At 40.6% G+C, this 18,449-nt stretch overlaps 1 protein-coding gene across 4 annotated transcripts in view; it reads left to right on the forward strand.

Annotated features, from left to right (window-relative positions):
- The window catches only part of DLC1 (DLC1 Rho GTPase activating protein), a 371,866-nt gene that overhangs the window by 183,409 nt on the left and 170,008 nt on the right, over nt 1–18,449 (forward strand). The window contains exon 6 of one of the 4 annotated variants that reach the window (XM_079778922.1): nt 2,319–2,433. The exons of 2 other annotated variants lie outside the window; for them this stretch is intronic. In XM_079778922.1, coding sequence (XP_079635048.1) covers nt 2,319–2,329 — 11 coding nt within the window. In that variant the 3' untranslated portion in view covers nt 2,330–2,433. Of the gene's footprint in view, nt 1–2,318; nt 2,434–13,335; nt 13,646–18,449 lie in introns of those variants that run through there. One more of the 4 variants, XM_079778919.1, reaches the window with a different exon arrangement.

Consider the following 18,449-nt stretch of genomic DNA (forward strand, 5'->3'; position numbering starts at 1 on the left):
CCCGACCAGGGCCGGAAGCCTAAAACAGAGTTAGTGCCCTTGACTGGAATCGAACCCAGGACCCTTTGGTCTACAGGCCGACACTCTATCCATTGAGCCAAACTGGCTGGGGCTTGAACTTACCCACCTTTTAAAGTCTATGGTCTTCTTGGATATATTAGCCAAATGTTTTCCCTGCTGTGCTGGGATTTCCTGAAAGGCAGACATTCTCTCTGCACCCATGGAATGCCAGCCTCTTAGGAAGTTTTTCACTTACTGTTTTTCAAATGGATGTTTGAATGGATAATAACAGCAAGCGTTTACTATGTGCCTGCACTTTCCTAAGCACTTTGTAGATATGAACTCATTTGATCCTCTAGCAACCCTATAATGTAGGCATTACCGTTTTCTGTGTTCTAGAGATGAGGAACCTGAGACTCAGAGAGGTTTCCTAAAATAGCCAAAGTCACACTGTGGCCAACGCAAGATGCAACACAAACAGCCCAGTCTAGAGTGCATGCTGTATGCTGTGTGTGGTGGTTACATGCCAAGACTCCTCAGGCTGATGAACAAATTTTTCCATAATTTGACCTTACCCTTCCTTTTCAACCTTATTTCCCATCCTCCTCTAACATGTACTTCCCTCTGTAGTCATGGTAGCAACCTCACTTTTCTCCTGAATTTGCTCCTGCGTAACTTGACCTTTGCTCCTTCAATTTCCCTTCCAGAAATTAACTTCCCTCATCCCCCAAGGTTTCATTTGGGTCTCACCATCACTGTGAGTCTTCTGTGACCTGCTCATATGAATTTCATACTTTTTGAAGTGATACAACTACAGCATAAATAGTCTGTACTGGTCATTTTCATACTTTATTATATGTGGATTTTCACCATCCATTGAGTGTTTTATTTGTCTCAGCCTCGATTCCCAATAGTCTTTTAAGCACTTTTTAAAAATATACTTTTATTGATTTCAGAGAGGAAGAGAGAGGGAGGCATAGAAACATCAATGATGAAAGAGAATCATCGATTGGCTGTCCCCTGCGCGCCACTCACTGGGGACTGAGCCCACAACCCCGTCATGTGCCCTAACGGGGATTGAACTGTGACCTCCTGGTTCATAGGTCGATGCTCAACCACTGAGCCACACCGGCTGAGCTTAATCTTTTTAAAAGTCAGTTAGCACAGGGCTGTGCATTTAAAAAGGTTTGTTTAATTAATTATTTATTTTTTAGAGAAGTTTCATACTTACAGAAAAACTGAGTGGAAAGTATAGTTCAAACTGTATGACATTTGTTTAAAGGCAAAATTACGAGCATAGTAGAAAGATCAGGGGTTGCCCGGAGATGGGGAAAGGAGTCATGAATCAATGGAGCATAGAGGATTTTTAGGACAGGGAAACTATTCTGTGTGATTCTGCAATAGATATGCATGTAGCCTTTTCAGATTGGTTTTTGTCACTTAGCGATATGTTTTAAATTCTTCCATGTCTTTTCATGACTCGATAGAACACTATTTTTAGACTGAGTAACATCCAATTGTATGGAAACAGCGCAATTAAAGGAACTTAATATATAATTAATGTAAAAACTTTAACAAAACATTAATCATAATATATAATCACAATGAACTTTTATCTTTCCTTATTTAGCCATTGATTTTTTTTTCTGAATTAATCTATTTATTAGTTCTGTCTTTGTGTGATATGTTAACTTGGTATATTTGTTTTTATATTTTTTTTATCTTTATTGTTGAAAATATTACAGATGTTTCCTCTTTTTCCCCGTTGATCACCTTCTGCCCCTGCCCTCCCATCTAGGCCTTCACTGAACTATTGTCTGTGTCCATGGGTTACAGCTATGCATGAAAACATTCATTATTTCGTAAGACTTTTGAGTACCAAATTTAAAAAGAACAAGTCATGTAGGTCTAACTGTGACCCTGGCTCTGAGATGGCACTCATCGTTCTGCAGCTAATCAGGAGCCATTTCCCAGATGGTCCATGACAGCAGAACATAAATAGAGCCGTGACCCCTCATCCTCACGCGCAGGGAGCATCCTGGTCTTTCTGTGATGTGGACATGGGGACTGTGAAAACGAGACGTGAGAAATGTCTTTCTAAGTGGAGGTATTCCGGCACACATACAAGCATCTCCAGGCGTTCCAAGAGTACTCCCATCTAGAATGGAAGCCAGCTTTTAAAAAGCAACTGCAAATTACAGATAGCAAGACATTTCCTAAAGGAAACAAAATATAACATTTCAGCAAAGTGGGTTTAGTTAGATTACAGATAAAAGTTAAAAGGAAGCCACAGTTGCATTTTGTTTTTTTCCTGGTAGAACCTAAGTGAGCCAAGCTAACAGCACTGATGCATAGAAGGAATTCCACATCTGGAAAATCTTTGCTCCATCTGTGGTAGGTTTTCAGTATCTTGCTCTTTCCTTACCATTTCCCATGACTTCAGCTTACCTCCCTTTTGTTTTCTTTAGTGAAATTGTTTAACCCTTAGGGGTTTCAGGTTTTTGTTTTGTTTTGTGTTGTGTTGTTTTTAAAAGGAAGAAGAGCAAGGGAAATCTTCACAATGTTTCTGAGATTCTCTAGCCTTACTTTATATTTCTCTAAAGTGTCTAAGTGATATAAACATTAAAAATATAAATATCTGATCCATTTTATGGAGTTATATTTTTAAAGTACCTTAGGTAAACTCTCTTATTGGAAGATTATTTTGTCTCCAATAATGGAAGTTAATATCATATAGCACATAGAAATAAAGTTATATATTTGTATCAGAGTACTCATTGGTATCATTTTAATACAATTAAGAATATTTACTACTGTACCTTTATCTCACTGAATCCCTTCTCAAGCCTTAAATAAGTTGCACGACATTGATATTTGGAATTTATTTTCTTGTCTGTCCTTACACTTTCTCTTGGGAGTCTCACCCAGCTAACGATATGCGTACACAATCTCCAGCCATACCCTCTCAGCCAAGCTGCCCACCTCATTACCAACTGCCCTGAGACTCCTCACGGAAATGCCCCCACTCTCCACATCCTGCACTTTCTACTCAGTATCTTTGCTGATACTGTTGCCTTTTCCTAAAATCTCCTTACATACTATCTTCAACTTTTCACATCCACCTCCTCTTTGAAGCCTTCCATGATCTCCACTAGTATGAAGTCAGACCTTCCTCCTGGAACTCTCAATACTATATTTGAAGTTCTCATGAGGTTTTTATCCCTTTGTGCTCTTTATTGGGATCATGAAGGCTTATTTTCCCCCATTATTTAATAAAATCCATGTCTGGTTCACCTTTGAATGTCTTGCACATAAAGGACATGCAAAAATTTTGGGGTTGGAAAAAAAATGCATTTTTAATTAAAAACAAAGTCACACTCCTTTAGTGCAATGTTTGTTCAAATGTGCTTCATAATTTTCTAGAATGTTTGTTTAAAAATTCAGATTCCTGGATGCCTCCAGTCCTCCTGAATCAGCATCTGTAGGCCAAAGAATCTTAAATATAATATGCTCTACTCTGCAGGGAGTTCTTATCTACACTAAAGTTTGAGGATCACTGGTCAATGTCAATCAAAGTTTCCCATTTATTCTTCCTCACAAGCATATTTCAACATGTGCTTCAAAGTTTGTACAGCATAGCAAAATACTAAGGCTTAAGAAAAATTATCAGGACTCTGAATGGCTAATAAAAGGTCATAGTTTATTATAAATATAACCATAAATATTTCAGAATATCTGTTTTTACCAAATAGTGTGCTGGACTTATAAAACTGTCTACCCTCAGAGAGCTAGTAGTTAGGTGAGAGAAAATATACATACATATTAGAAGTTTATTGAACAAGCAACGTAATTAAAGATGCCCTATTATGTCATATATTTTCATATATTTGTCATTAGCCAACCCAATCGTTATCCAATCAACTAAAGACAACAACATTTTAAGCAGTGAAAATAATTTCATACAGACATGATAGGAAGAAAAAACGAAGAATAGAGACTAGGCAATGAGAACTACAGTGTCCCACCACTCACATTCAATAAGCAGATGTTTATTTGGACCCGGTTCTTGTTTTAAATAGAAATTTCTGTACAGCCCTACTCCTCCTCTCCTCGTCTCCCGGGGCTAACCTTCATGCTGGAATAGCCCAGCAAGTATTATCAATCACCCCTATAACAGGAATCCTGGTCTCTGTGAGGTGGCGGGTGTTTGGGGGTGCAGGAGTAAACCACCATCCAGTAGTGACTTTGGACAGTCAAATGGGAGAAGGATGGAATGACTTAGGGGAAAGGCATTCCTAGTTTTCAATTTTGTAATCTTAAAAACAACCCAAATGACAGTGAAAAATTATTACCATATATTGCTGCAAACAGACAAATATGTTATCATTCTTTAGTAAGGCTACAATCCTTAGCTCCCCCTCAGTGGAATGTATTGTCCCTACTCCAGGTTAATCTAAGTCCAGCCAAATGTCAGTTCATCCAATTCTCTTCTTTAGCCTCTTTCTCTCCCGCTTCCTCGCCCCTCCACTAGAAAGTAGAGGGGCAGTGATAAAGGGGAAAGGACCTGAGGAAAATGAGGTGATATGGGCTCCTTTTTCTGCCTCTTCTGTTTAGTTGTCTCAGGATTTCCTTGTTCTAGACCTTGAGAATGCTTCCAGCCTGCTGAGCAATATAAGTGGTACGCTCGGTGGTAAGATAAAGAAGACTCTAGACATTTAGCTGAGAGAGGTCACCTGAGCTGAATGGTCCAGCGAGGATCTGGGGGGAAAGTAAGCCTTGAAAAACTGGGAAAGAAGGCATGAGACTTTTCTAGGCGAGGAAAATGATGTTGGCAAAGTGAGCACAGTGGGAACGCACAAGGCACAGTGATGCAATTGTACAGCCCGGGCCAGCTGGAGCACAGAGTTTGTGTTTGGAAGGAGAGAAGTTTGGAAAAATGGGATGGGTCCAGACTCCAACAGGCCTTGGAGAGTGATTATAATTTTTACTAAGAATAGTAAATCTTATTAAATTAGTCAGGGGTTATTATCCCAGCTGCAAAGATCTAGACAGCTTTATTTTTAACTTTTTATCTAAGTAATAAAGGAAACAGAGGCAGAAACCGATTTTTATTTTAAATATGCCCTACAATACCTGACGCCCATTAGACAACTTTAATCACTATTGATAAAGGACTTTTAATCTGTAAAAATCATATGGGATTTAGTGACGAGGTTAGAAAACAATCAAAAGATTTTCAGTTATGCTTTTGGTCAGACAGATAAAAACTGAGTTCCGCTTTGTTATAATTCAACCCTTGGTCATGATAATAAATAACACGTGACACCATTAACATAGAGAAGAGATAACATGAATTTAGAGAACTAAAGAAAATAGCTGCTTCTAAACATTTCCAATTTTCTAACTGAATTTAGAGCAAATCATTCTCCAAAGAAATGCTAACCATTTCTTAAAAGCTAGCTACATAGAAAGGTTTACTTTAGAATAACCATATTTATGATTATGACCAAATTGCCAATTATATTTCCTGCCGCCATCCATTCTTTGTTGTTTGTTTGTTTTTTAATGTTTTCGTTTTTATGTTCTTATGTCATTGATGATGTAGAGTCTTGGTGCGAGATGTGAACTACTCATTGTGCGTGAAATTTCAAAGACTCCCATTTCCTTTAAAAGATTTTTTTCAATTTCCAACTTGAGATATTAACAATACTATGTTGATCTGCCACACAAATAATAAAGAGCAAGAAATGTGTAAATACCGTCAATTGTTTAATTCAAAGACTGATTAAATTTTCACAAAACAGTGTGTTACCTTTCTCTCCATCTAAACACAAGGAAACTAAAGTACCAGCCACTGAAGCACCCTCTCCAGATACTTTACACATCTATTTAGAGCAGGATTTCCTAACCTATTTATGGTGAATGATCCCCGCCCACCCCCCACCCCCCCAATCTCTCCTGGACACATACCATTTAAAAATATAATGAAAACGGCCCAGCCAGTGTGGCTTAGTGGTTGAACATCGACCTATGAACCAGGAGGTCACGGTTCGATTCCCAGTCAGGGCACATGACCAGGTTGTGGGCTCAGTCCCCAGTGTGGGGCATCCAGGAGGCAGCCGGTCAATGATTCTCTCTCATCGTTGATGTTTCTATATCTCTTTCCCTCTCCCTTCCTCTCGGAAATCAATAAAAACATACTCTTAAAAAAGAATATTCTAAGTACTTCCTCTTGACCTCACACAGAATTGTTATAGCACCCAAGAAGCCCAGGCTAATGAGTGTGAGGGGACGCTAGAGTCAGAACTCCCACGTTTGCAATTCAAGATTAGGGAAGCAGTTACAGGCAGCAGTTTCTTTGAGCGATGCCATGTTTCTTACATCCATTAATGAGGGTGTTCCCACATTTTTTAAAAAAGTGGAATTTGTCCAAAGAAGCACTTGCTAAAAACCTTCACTGTCCTTCGCCATCTGCCTTGTTTGCTCAGACAGGAGTATGCGTGACCTTCCCTGCAGATGTCCTCTTTCAGGTGAAATTTGCAGACGGTCCCTTCCCGGGCAGGTTTAATTTATGCAAACGAATCGTGATGTTCCTTCTCCCACAGTTCTTTTTTCCTTTCTCAGGGCCTCTATTTTTAACTTTCTTCTCCTGATTTGTCTTTCTTTATCTTTTTATATGCTAGTCAGAAGAGTAAGTGTTTCACTTTTGTCCTTTCTTTTTTTTCTTGTTTAAGATATTTAGGAAGCTCATCCTGCCTGTGGGACCCAAGGCATGAACTGACTGCTAAAACTGCATGCTTAGCAGGAAGCAACTGCTAGCATCATTCAAAATTATGTGTGACTTTAAAATAACTTATTGTTAGTAATAATGGACTTTTAAGCCACACAAGTAGTAATTAAGCTAATAGAGTGTATATGTGGACTGCTGTAACACATATGAAAGAAGATATTTGCTAACAATTCAAGCTTTTTATTACAATTTTAGTATCAATATTTTCCAAACATATATTGAGCATCTAATGACATATACCTTGAAACATACAAAAATAAATATATAACAGAGACATAAAAAATATCCTATATAATAAAGAACTAATATGCTAAATTAGACCAGACGGTGGAACGACCTTCCAGACGACCTTCCTGAATGACCAGTGGGCAGGGCTGCAAGGGGCAGCTGGGGCTGCGATGGGCCAAGCCCCTTGCACGAATTTCATGCATCGGGCCTCTAGTAAATCAATAAATTAAGTTAAATATTTGGGAAGAAATTATTGGCTTATTTTTTATCAGAAAGAGGCTGTGAAAATTGTATGTTCTTTTACTGCTGTTAGAAAATTGCCTACTTGCTTAAATAAGCATTTTTTTAATGTTCCATTAGGTGCCCTAAACACAAATATATATTCTCCTAAATAGCATATCTTAATATAATAATGCTATCTAAAAATAACCTTATCATTGTTGGGTTAAAATGTTTCATTTGTTTTGGTTAAAAACATGCCAATACTAATAACACTACATGAATTGATAGTAATAATTATTCTATATAGAATGAGTCTTTCATGATACTATTCAAATATATGTTATTGTGGATATTTGCAGTGCCTTCTCTCTCATATAATTTGATCCAATAACACCACACTAGGCATCCATTTCATCATGCCCATACTCTCAACCAGTGACCATTCTCCAAGCAGTGATTTCCTCCCTACCTCTCTGTGAAGACGTACATCTGATGTTCAGAGATTCAGAGTTCTGGGGATTTGCTTTTCTCAGAGAATTTTCAATGATATCAAAATTTTTAACACTGAGCTTCTGTTTCCCAATGTTATCACTTCCATATGTTCTGTGAAATGTTTATTCATAAAATCCATTGGTGTTGTTTTTTTTTTTTCTGTTGGGTTGATAATGTGTGTGTAAGGTATAAGGTAAGGGCTGAGGCTCATTTTTTCATGTAATTATCCAGCATCATTTGTTAGAAAAGATCATCCTACCCCATTGACTTACCTTGGCATCTTGAACAAAAATCAACTGAGCAGGTACTATGGTCCTCCTTCTGGAATCTTCATTTTGCTTCATTGGTCTATATGTCTAGCTTTCTATAAGTATCACCTTGTCATTACTACTGTGCATGCATAGTAACTCTTGAAATCAGGTAGTATTAATCTTCCAACATTGCTTTCCTTTTTCAACATCTTTCTGGTTAATTTAGATATAAACATTATATTTCCATATAAATTTTAAAACCAATGTGTCAGTTTTCCCAAAAAAAACCCTCTACTTGAATTTCAACTGGTTTTACCTTGAATCTATAGATTAATATGAAAAGAATTGACATCGTGACAATATTGAGTCTTCAGCTCCGTAAGCAGGGTATATCTCTATTTATTTAGATTTAATAATTTATCTTGGCAGTCTTATGGCAATCAGTGTACAAGTTTTGTACACATATCATTAAATCTATAAGTAGTTCATATTTTTGACCATGTTGTAAATGATACTTCCTTATTTTAATTACTAGACATTAGACAAAAGTATAAATATTTAAAGAACTATATACATAGATATAGACATAGATTCTAAGGTTTTTCTTCCTGCCTTCTAAGGGCAATCTTATCCCAGGTCAGAGATCAGAGATTTCAAGAAAATCCTCATTGTGGTTTATTGGTCTACCAGGCATCAATAGATACCTAACAAATAGTATTAACAGCTTTTTCACCTAAGTTCTTCGGTTAGGGACATTTAACAGTTTATCATGAAGGAGATTCTCAACCAAATTCAATGTAATCCTTAGGGTTTCAAAGGTAGAAACAGATTAAGAAATAAAATTTCTACTTGTACCAGAACAACGTGGTAAAGGTGGTAAAGTTAAATACACATCTCAATATCAAAACAGTCACCTGCAGCATGTAACCTGCAGGCTAGGGATTACCAATTGGATACACAGAAAACATGTATATGCTCCTCAGAGTTACAGAGGCTTCACACTATGCATTCACTTCGCCGTGGGCTTTTGGATACCTACATAACGGAGAATTGTATTCTTGTGGACTGACCGCCTACTGGGCAGACTTGTTATACCAGGGTAGGCACTGTCATTCGCTAAGCCTGATGTCCTGTTGCAGGCACTGGATTGCTCATAGGGCTTAGCCAAATGAGGTTTCAATAATTTCTTTTCCTCGCTCAAGATCCAAACATGCCATTGACTCAATAAACTTTTCCTTTCCCATCATGGTTCATGTTTTTTTTAATAGAAACTATCAGTGCTTTGGGTAGTCCTAACTGTTCTAATTGCTTAAATGAGTTGCTTAAAGAAGGCTAATTGCTTAAAGAAGGCTTAAATGAGTTGCCTCAGCAAATGAGAGTGGCCCTATGACCACTCTTATGCTACCCAAAGCTTGGAAAATAAGGTGTCCCTAACATTAGATTAAAGCAAATGGGACCTAGAAACACTATAACATTAAAATTTTGTTTGTAGTAAGAAGACAAAATTTATAAGTTAGACAGAACTAGATAAAATGTATAATATATTGCCAAATGTTTTTCTTGGATGGAAAATATTAGGGACATAGTAGAGCCAGAATCTCTAGCTGGCTGGACAAGAATCTCTCTCTCCAGGGATCTGGACGGGTTTGCAAAGCTCGCCCAGGTCAGAGAGCAGCCCCACCAATGGCTAATATGAGCTCTTTATCACAAAAAAGCAAGGAAGTGAGAAGCTGTCAAAGCATTATGTGGCTATTCTCATTTTGTCTTATAATTCCCAGTGGGATCCTGAAAGAAACCAGCAAACGTCTCATATTCCCGCTTTCCCCATCTGCCAAATTGAGACAACGCTAATTATCACATACTGCCCTCTCTCAACAGTTTGAAAAGACTTGGTTTATTTGAAATTTGTGCAAATACAACTTGAGGAGTTATTCTATACACAGTGGATTCTAAAAAGCAATTTCTCTGTGTGGGATATTTCTAGTGGCCAATAAATACAGAAAGCAAGCAAAAAAAGAATAACTTAAAATTGGCTGTGTATTAAAATGGTTTTTACATGATTCCCATGATACGTGGCTGAAATTCATCCATAAGGAGCTGATATATTCTCAAAATGAAATTTGATTTAATGACTTTTCAAAAATGAAGGGACAAGTGGCCAGCCCTGTGGCGGACTCTGGTGAAACCAATGATTAAAGCCTTCCTTGCTGGATGACATGGTGTTGTGCTGCTCCTCTCCAAGAGTCTGCCAATAAGTCACATTTATGTTGGTATATTTCCTTAAAAAACAACAACAGATGAAACCTCATATTGGTTAGGTCTATGGATCATTCCAGCAATGAAACCGATGTTCGAATAAGTAGGTTTTTCCCAATACCTGCCAAAATGAGTTACAAAGAACTGGAAGGACTGTCCTGGGAAAGAAGTGTTGCAGAAGAGGAGGGTCGTTTTGGAACACTTTGGAGACCAGACCTGGGTGCCCTATCATGAAAATGTATGTGTTGACTACGCCCGAGTTCTCTTGGCTCATGGCCCTTTGATTTCCATAGCTGGGATCACCCAAAACCTACCTGAGACTCAGGCTTCTTTCACATCCTGGGTGATTTTATTGGCTACGAGTAAGGAGCTTTGGCCCATAGTTTAGTATCCACTGAGCCTAGATCATATTAATGGGTCATTATCATCAATACCATTAATTTCTGTCCAAACTATTTATGACTGGAGGCTTACTAAGCTTAACAGATTGCGGACAGATCACGAGAAGTCTCACTTTATATCACACAGTGTTTTGCAATGTATCATACTTTAAAAATATATTAGCTTGTAAGACCATGTAATAAATAACTTCAAAATGCAACAGGTATTTAATTTTAAAGTGTGCCTTTAACATTTATGTAAAACATTTTTTGTACTCGTTCAATAGAAACTTATCTGGCCACTGGGTAAAGCTAGCAATAAAACTACTTGTCCGTAATGTGTTAAGATGCAGACAGCTCTTTAGTGGGTGTGTATCTTGGATCTGCCATTTACTGTGTGACCTTTCTCTAGTCTCTTCTGTCTAAGCTTTACCTTCCTAATCTCTGAAGAAGAGATAGAACACCTATATTGATCGGTATATATACACTAGTGACTAGTCTATCCATATACAGGGGTCTAATATACAGTGCTAGTAGAGCTTGTGGTATGTCATAGGTACTCAATAAATGTTATTTTTCCTTTATTGCTCCTCCTTCCTTTCTGTGTTTAAATATAACAAAGCTTCGTGCCATTATAGTCACTCATTGTGCATGACTCATACAATCAGCTGTTGATATTTATGCTAGGAATGATTGTATATCCTTAACATTGTCACAGATCTAGAATGGAAATGTAGGTGAGGCTAGTGACTAGGAAAATTTAGGAATCCAAGCTGTTTGTTTTTTCCCCTCCTGTGTGTTGGCCCATTAACATGTTTCCATCATGGAACTTATTACATTATTTTGAAATTATTTGTAGTCAATGTGATTTCTCCTCCTCAAGGACAGAGTTGATATCTTCACCTTCAGCTTCCCCAGGCCTAGCACAGTGTGTGGTTCAGTAGTTGTGGCTATGGGTACTTTATCCTGTTCATCTGCAATGAGAGAGAAAGAGAGACAGAGAGAGAGAGAGAACTTATTTTGAAATGAACCAGATATTAGGTGACCACATTTTTTTAGATTTTTTTTTTACAATATATTTTTATTGATTTCAGAGAGAAGGGGAGAGGAAAGAGATGGAAACATCAATGATGAGAGAGAAGCATCAATCAGCTGCCTCCTACATGCCCCTACTGGGGATGGAGCTGAGCCTGCAGTCCAGGCATGTGTCCTGACCAGGGAATTGAATCGTGACCTCCTGGTTCATAGGCTGAAGCTCAACCATAGAGCCACAGCAACCAGGCTAGATTTTATTTTTTTAATGGTGAACTGTCCCTTGGAATTGACTCCCACAGGCACAGAGGTCTGAATACCTCAGTAGTTTGTACCTCTTGATCTATGCCCAGCCCAACAATAAGGCAAAGGGGTAGATATCTACCAAGAAACACAGTCTGAGTTGGAGACATTCATGAGCTTTAACAATTTGGAAACAATATAATTTAGGACTCATGGGTTACTAATATGCAATGGTACGTACTAGTATTACTCATAACGTGAGCAGTACCTTCTCACAATTTTAATGATCATTCTCTGCATAATTAAGTTGTCAGAGTTGATGGGAAAGAGGATGTATGCTGTAGAAATTTGGAAACTCTGGAGATCAATGTGGGTTGAAATTAGTTTCATGTTTAAAAATAATTATGATAATAATTAGAATTTACTTGGTACCTGATAATTTACCAAGTGCTTTTACACATTATTTAATTTCACAAAGATTATGAACTGGCCCTTAGGTACTTGATGCCAAACCTTGAACATTATAAAATGGAATTTAAGGGAAAGTGAGAAAGAAGATAATTAAGAATGCATTAAAAGACAGAAAATCAGCCAAATTCATTGGCAGAGAAATAGATTTATTTGGCATTTTAGAAACTCAACATATCTTATAAGAGAGGCAGTTGGCCCATCTTTTGATTTCACGGCGCTGGCACTGTGTATTGTTTTGGGGGGGAGTTTTTGATGTGCAGTTATAATGACGTTTGCTTACTTAACACTGAAAGATGTGCAAAACCAGGAGACGTCTGCCCCATATTTAGAGGCAAAAGCAAGAATGATTTGATTCAATCGCTGAATGAAAGTAGAAGAATAGTCAGAGGGGAAATAGGAGGGGCTGGTTAATAGTTCGTTTAAAACTCAGGTATCCACCTAGAGAGAATCCAGACCGGCCTGCAGGCTGCTAGTGACAGCCATAGCTTCCTTCCCACAACCGCAGCTAAAGGTTGTTTTCTGTCTCCTGAACATCCTACTCTAAAGCCATGAGTTAATAAAGCACAGAGATAGGCAAAGGCGGCGCATGTGAATGAGAGTCAACCTCGAAAGTCAAAGAGCACCCTACCTGCGACCCCTCCTCAGCCTCCCTCATTTATTTTTATTTTTTTATTTTTTGCCTCCTGCCCTGCCTTTCCTTCAAAATGCAAGATTCCGTGGGCTGCCAGGACAGGAGAGATGCTGATTTCATAGACGGACAGCCAGGCAGGGACCAAGTCAAGTTACTAGATTGCACAGGAAGCCAGAATCATCTCGAGAGCCACGAAGGCAGCTCCAGAGCTGCGCGAGGGTGTCGGCGGCTCACTGGTAAGCCTTTCCAGATGTGGCAGCCGCGCGAGCTGGAGCTTGGCGCCGGTCCAGGAGGCCGCCTGCAGTCGGCGCGCTCCGGGCCGCAGTGCGAGCCGCATTGCCCGGCTCCCGGAGGCGCGGGGCTCGCGGGCGCCCGGTCCCTGTCCCCGGCCCCCGGCCGCCCGGCAGAGCCGCAGCCCGCAGCGCGGGGAGGGCGCCTGGCGCCGGAGGAGCCGGAGCCGAGCGCAATGGTCGCGGCGCCCGGGCAGCAGCACTGAAGTCCTGCGCGGGGATGGGGGACCCTGAGGCCCACGTGATGGCGCGGCCCCTGAGAGCCCCTCTCCGGAGGTCCTTTAGCGATCACATCCGAGACTCCACGGCCAGGGCCCTGGATGCGATTTGGAAAAACACCCGAGACAGACGGCTGGCAGGTGAGGGGCGGATGGGGAGGGGGCCTGGGGGAGGGGAGGTCGTCACAGGGAAACCATTAAACACACAGGCTCAGTGGTGCACTCGGGTCCTGTATGGTCCCATCAGCCGGGTCAAGTTCATCCCGGTCACGGCAGTGGTCTCAGGCTCCCCCTGATACTGAAGGCTTCTGCCGTGTTGGGGGGGTTTGGGGTGTGTTTTTTTCTTCCTATGATGCCTCCGTCTGATCATTTCTAGATAAGGTTTTATGGGAGGTGTTTTCTGTGGTGGTGGTGGTGATGGTGGTGTTTTTAACCTTGAAAAACAAAGCGAGATCCTGGTGCGTACCAGGGGATCGGCGGAGGTGGGATCCGCTAGGCTGCGGGGGCCGCCGCGGAGCTGGTGAGTCCGAGGCGGCCTGGCAGGCGCGCAGGCGAGGGGCCCGCGAGGGCAGGGCGGTGTGTCCGTGGAGTAAAGCCGCTGCCCAGGCGGAGCTGCTGGTATTTCCTCTGGCAGCCGGAGCTGTGCCGAGTTCCAAGAGTGTGTCAGGTATGCCGGAGGCAGGCGTTTGAAATATAATAAAGCATAACCACAGTGGTGCGATTCAAACGTCCGAGGGCTCCTGTGACAGCCACCCAATGGCAGGCTGGGTTTGCAGGGGCACGCGAGGGAGCCGGAACTTCTGCCTCCTTCTGGTATCGGGACTATTCAGAAATTGATCTCAAACAAGCAGGCGAGAACACTCCAAATCCCGAAAAGGTCCCCCCGTCGTGTTGAGTGGCTCTTTCTTGTGTTGCTTCCTAAGTCTGTACGCTGATGTCATCTACACAGATGGGTCAAAGATTATGTTTTCTTTACCCTTTTGGTTAATCCAGTTGTTTTTCATATGCCGAGTGAAGCTCTGCTTTGTTAAAAATATTACAAGTGTCAGTCCAGACCTCTGTGCTGTGTGTTCTGAAATAAAAGGTTTTTTTGACTTTCACACAATTGTCCCAGCATGACTTGGAAAGGGGAAATTTAAGGTTTGTGATGGTGATCAAGCAGATTATGAAGATAACATACTCATTACCTAATCATGGTAAGCTGGGAATTTTTCCTAAATGCTCATAAACATCTTTCTGTTAAACTAAACAATATTGCCCAGGACTGGGAGAGAATAAGCAGTGTTGTCTAACCATAGATAGGGGAGATAGAGCAAACTATTTTAAATTTAACCATTTTAGTGTGGCTTGATAGTAAAATGTGATACCTTAAAGAAATCCAACTTTCCAATAAGGCGGGGTTTTTTAAGGTGTTCTGTCTAGTGATAAAAATTTGGCTAGAGGAAGTTTAAGAAATAAGATATGGGAATATAAAATTCACAACTATAATTGTTTGAACCTTAAAAAAAAATAAGGTGATTGCTTTATTGTTGTCTTGTTTGACAAATTCATTGTCACACATGGAAAGATTCCACAAATAGTGTCTTGTAAAGATGGCACAAAAATATCTTACTGTGGTTGGGTGTTTTAATTTGAGAGGGAGACTAATTCAAACATTCCAGCGTCCCGGACTTCGCCTTACATTTTCATAAATGAGGAGCTTTTGACAGATGTTGACTTCTGAGAATAAGGATATGATCCCTGGAAAATGCTGTCTCTGTTTTGTCATTTGTCTATTAAATATATTAAGTATGTTTTTTATTGATTTCAGAGAGGAAGGGAGAGGGAGAGATAGAAACATCAATGATGAGAGAGAATCATGGATCAGCTGCCTCCTGCATGCCCCCCACTGGGGATCAAGCCTGTAACCGATGCTCAACCACTTAGCCACACCGTCGTCCGGGCTTGTCTGTTAAATATTAATGGTCTATATGGAGTCAAAAATAGAGCATCAAGTGAAAAATACTTAGAGAAAAATAGTTCCTTTTTAATGTGTGACAAAGCATTCAACAGGTCCACTGGAGGAAGAAATTCTTTGTATTGCTCAGTTTTTCTAAGATGAGTCTGACCTCTTAGGCACTTCACACGGCCGAGTATCCAGGTTCTGTCCTGGACAGGAGAGGGCTTTGGCTCCCACGATGGACCGATTGCTGGGGACTCGGACCCTTTCTGGGTCCCCTGTTCTGGGTATGCGGCTCAGAGCTCTGTCAGAGTTTGTCCAATGGAGACCGGTTTGGTCCACATCCAAACCTCAAGAGCACTTAGGTCTATCCTTCCCCTCAGACTTCTCCCCGGCACCCCACCCGCCCACTGACCAAAGGCTTCAGCTGTTAATTATCCACAGAAAGTCACTCTCCAAGCAGCCGTACACTCCATTATGGGTCCTACCACGTGGCCCTCGCTTGCGGAATGGAGGGCGACGGGAAGTCCAAACCTCCCGCTTCACTTTGTGTTGTGAAATTCATCAGGTGACAGATGAGAAGTGTTTTGAAGCCCCACAGGAAAAGATTTCGGTAAATAGTACCTAAAACATTGTTTCTATGGTGATCATTTCATCTAGTTTCTCAAAAACTAATCTGAGATTTCAGTTTCTTCCATAGTGCTGGACCAAGAGACAAAGTTTTAACTTGCCTTGTTAGATATTTTCTGTCAGTCAATCTCTCTCTCTCTCTCTCTCTCTCTCTCTCTCTCTCTCTCTCACACACACACACACACACACACACACACACACACACACACACACTACCTAACTTAAGAGTTCCTAGTTCTGCCCCAAATGAGGACATGTACAAAAACCATCATATACCTCTCGTTACCTTAAACTCCCTTATGTCAAAAATAGGGATTTCATCTGTTATGTTTAAATAGCCACAGCCTTATAAAAACAACGTACAGAATTGCTGCTAGAAAAGGCCTTTAGGTTGTGAGGAGTGACAGAATAGACTGTTTTATTACATGCTCCTTTATATGTAACTAGAGGCCCGATGCACGAAATTCATGCAAAAGTAGGCCTTCCTTCCCCCGGCTGCCAGCACCGGCTTCCCTCTGGCACCCGGGACCCGGGCTTCCTTCCCTCACAGCCCCGGCTTTGTCTGGAAGGACATCCGGTCTAATTAGCATATTACGCTTTATAGATTGCCTTTCTCTGCCCAACCACACAACCCACAAGGGTTTCTCTTAGCCCTCCTCTCTCTACAACCATTATTCCCAAGCCCACAGGTACACTGTCTTCTTTCCTAAGTGCAGAGGGTGGCATGGAGTTTTCAGGGAATTGGAACTTTGGGTGACAGATGGGGTCCACAGCCCTCCTGTCTTACACTTCCTCTGTGTCCTCACCACTCCTCTGCTTCCGCCCGGCCTCCCCTTGAGCCCAAGGGCATCTTGGCATCGGGGTGCATTCATTCCTGAAAACCTCTTGCCCTTTAATCCTTGCGTATAGGGTCATGTAGGCGTTCTTAGCCTTTTTTGTGCTAACGGATCTCTAGCATTCTGGTGAGGCCTGTGGATCACTTCTCAGGGTAATACTTTTAAAATAAGTAAAATACATAAAATTCTAAGGGGAGCCAATAATAATGAAATGTAGTTATCGAGGTATTTAATATTCAAAACACAAAGTTGTGATACAGTCATGTAACATGAATGAATTATATAATACACTATTGTGTTTCAAACATAAGGAAGTAAATTTAAATTAGGTATTTTTTAAAGATCCCAGTGTGCAGATTATTATTGCTTAGCTAGAGTAAGAACACTAAACTGTACAGTAGCTTTGGATTCATCTCTTTGTCGCCAACCATCATAGGTCGGGAATACGGGGGAGCAACATCCATACCCAGGTCACCGATGTGCAAACCTTCAACTTCCCTGTTTGGTAGTTGAATGGGGCCAGCAAGGTCACATGAACATCTGTGGACAGAAAAACTGCACTCACGTGTGATCAGGGGCAGCTTTGATAACTCCCATACCTGTACAGCAGGGATGTGTGTAAGTGATAGTTTGTGATTTCTGCAACAACTGCAAATGAATGGAAAAGTCTGTATGGTGACAGTCACAGGGACAGCTAATACCATGGCGTGTGTGTTGGGGGGTGGGGTGGGGAGGGTGCGGAGGTGCAGCTTGTCAACCCTTATCATTAGAAGAAATGTGAAGTTTCCGTTAGAATTTAGTGAAACTAGAAATGAAATTTTTTCTCATCCAAGTTCATGGGCACCCTGAATTCTCTCGAGATTAAGAATCCCTGCTTAACACCTGTCACTTCCAAATATTTCTCATCAATAATTATCAGAGTCTGAGATGCTGGGCCATCGTACATGAGATGGCTGGAATTCCTTGATGTATATTTGACAAAGCTCTACCAATGAATGAACTGATACACCAGAAAGACTGCCTCTGAGGAAAAATGAAAGAAACTAAAATTCAGACTAGAAAGAGACAGAGACTGAAGGCAAGGCAAAGTCCAGACTATACATGCACAGTAGCTGTCATCAACTGGGAAGGTGGAATGAACAAATAAACCACAGAAGAAAATAAACGTTAGTCTTTCTTTAACATCTAGTAAGGTAAGGACAACTTATATAGTGTAAAATACACTGATCTATAAAAATATTCAATCAGTTCTTACTATTAGGGAAATATGACATAGAAGGAAAAAAATATGAATGCCTCAACCTGCTACGAGACACGTGACACGGCTTCTAGAGCTAAACATTCAAAAGAGGAAGAAAAACTGAATTGCCTGTAAAGAAGGCAAAAAAAAAAAATGTAGACAAATCTCAACCCAGATGAGATTCAATAGACATAAAATAAATTCTTCAAGTAGCTACATCAGGTTGGATCCCCCTGGGATGTTTTGCTCAGCATCTTCTGTCTTTTGTGAAATAAATGGTTACCTTTCAGCTGACCAGGT

The sequence above is a fragment of the Cnephaeus nilssonii genome, assembly GCF_951640355.1.
Source record: "Cnephaeus nilssonii genome assembly, chromosome: 8".
Taxonomy (NCBI): Eukaryota; Metazoa; Chordata; class Mammalia; order Chiroptera; family Vespertilionidae; genus Cnephaeus; species Cnephaeus nilssonii.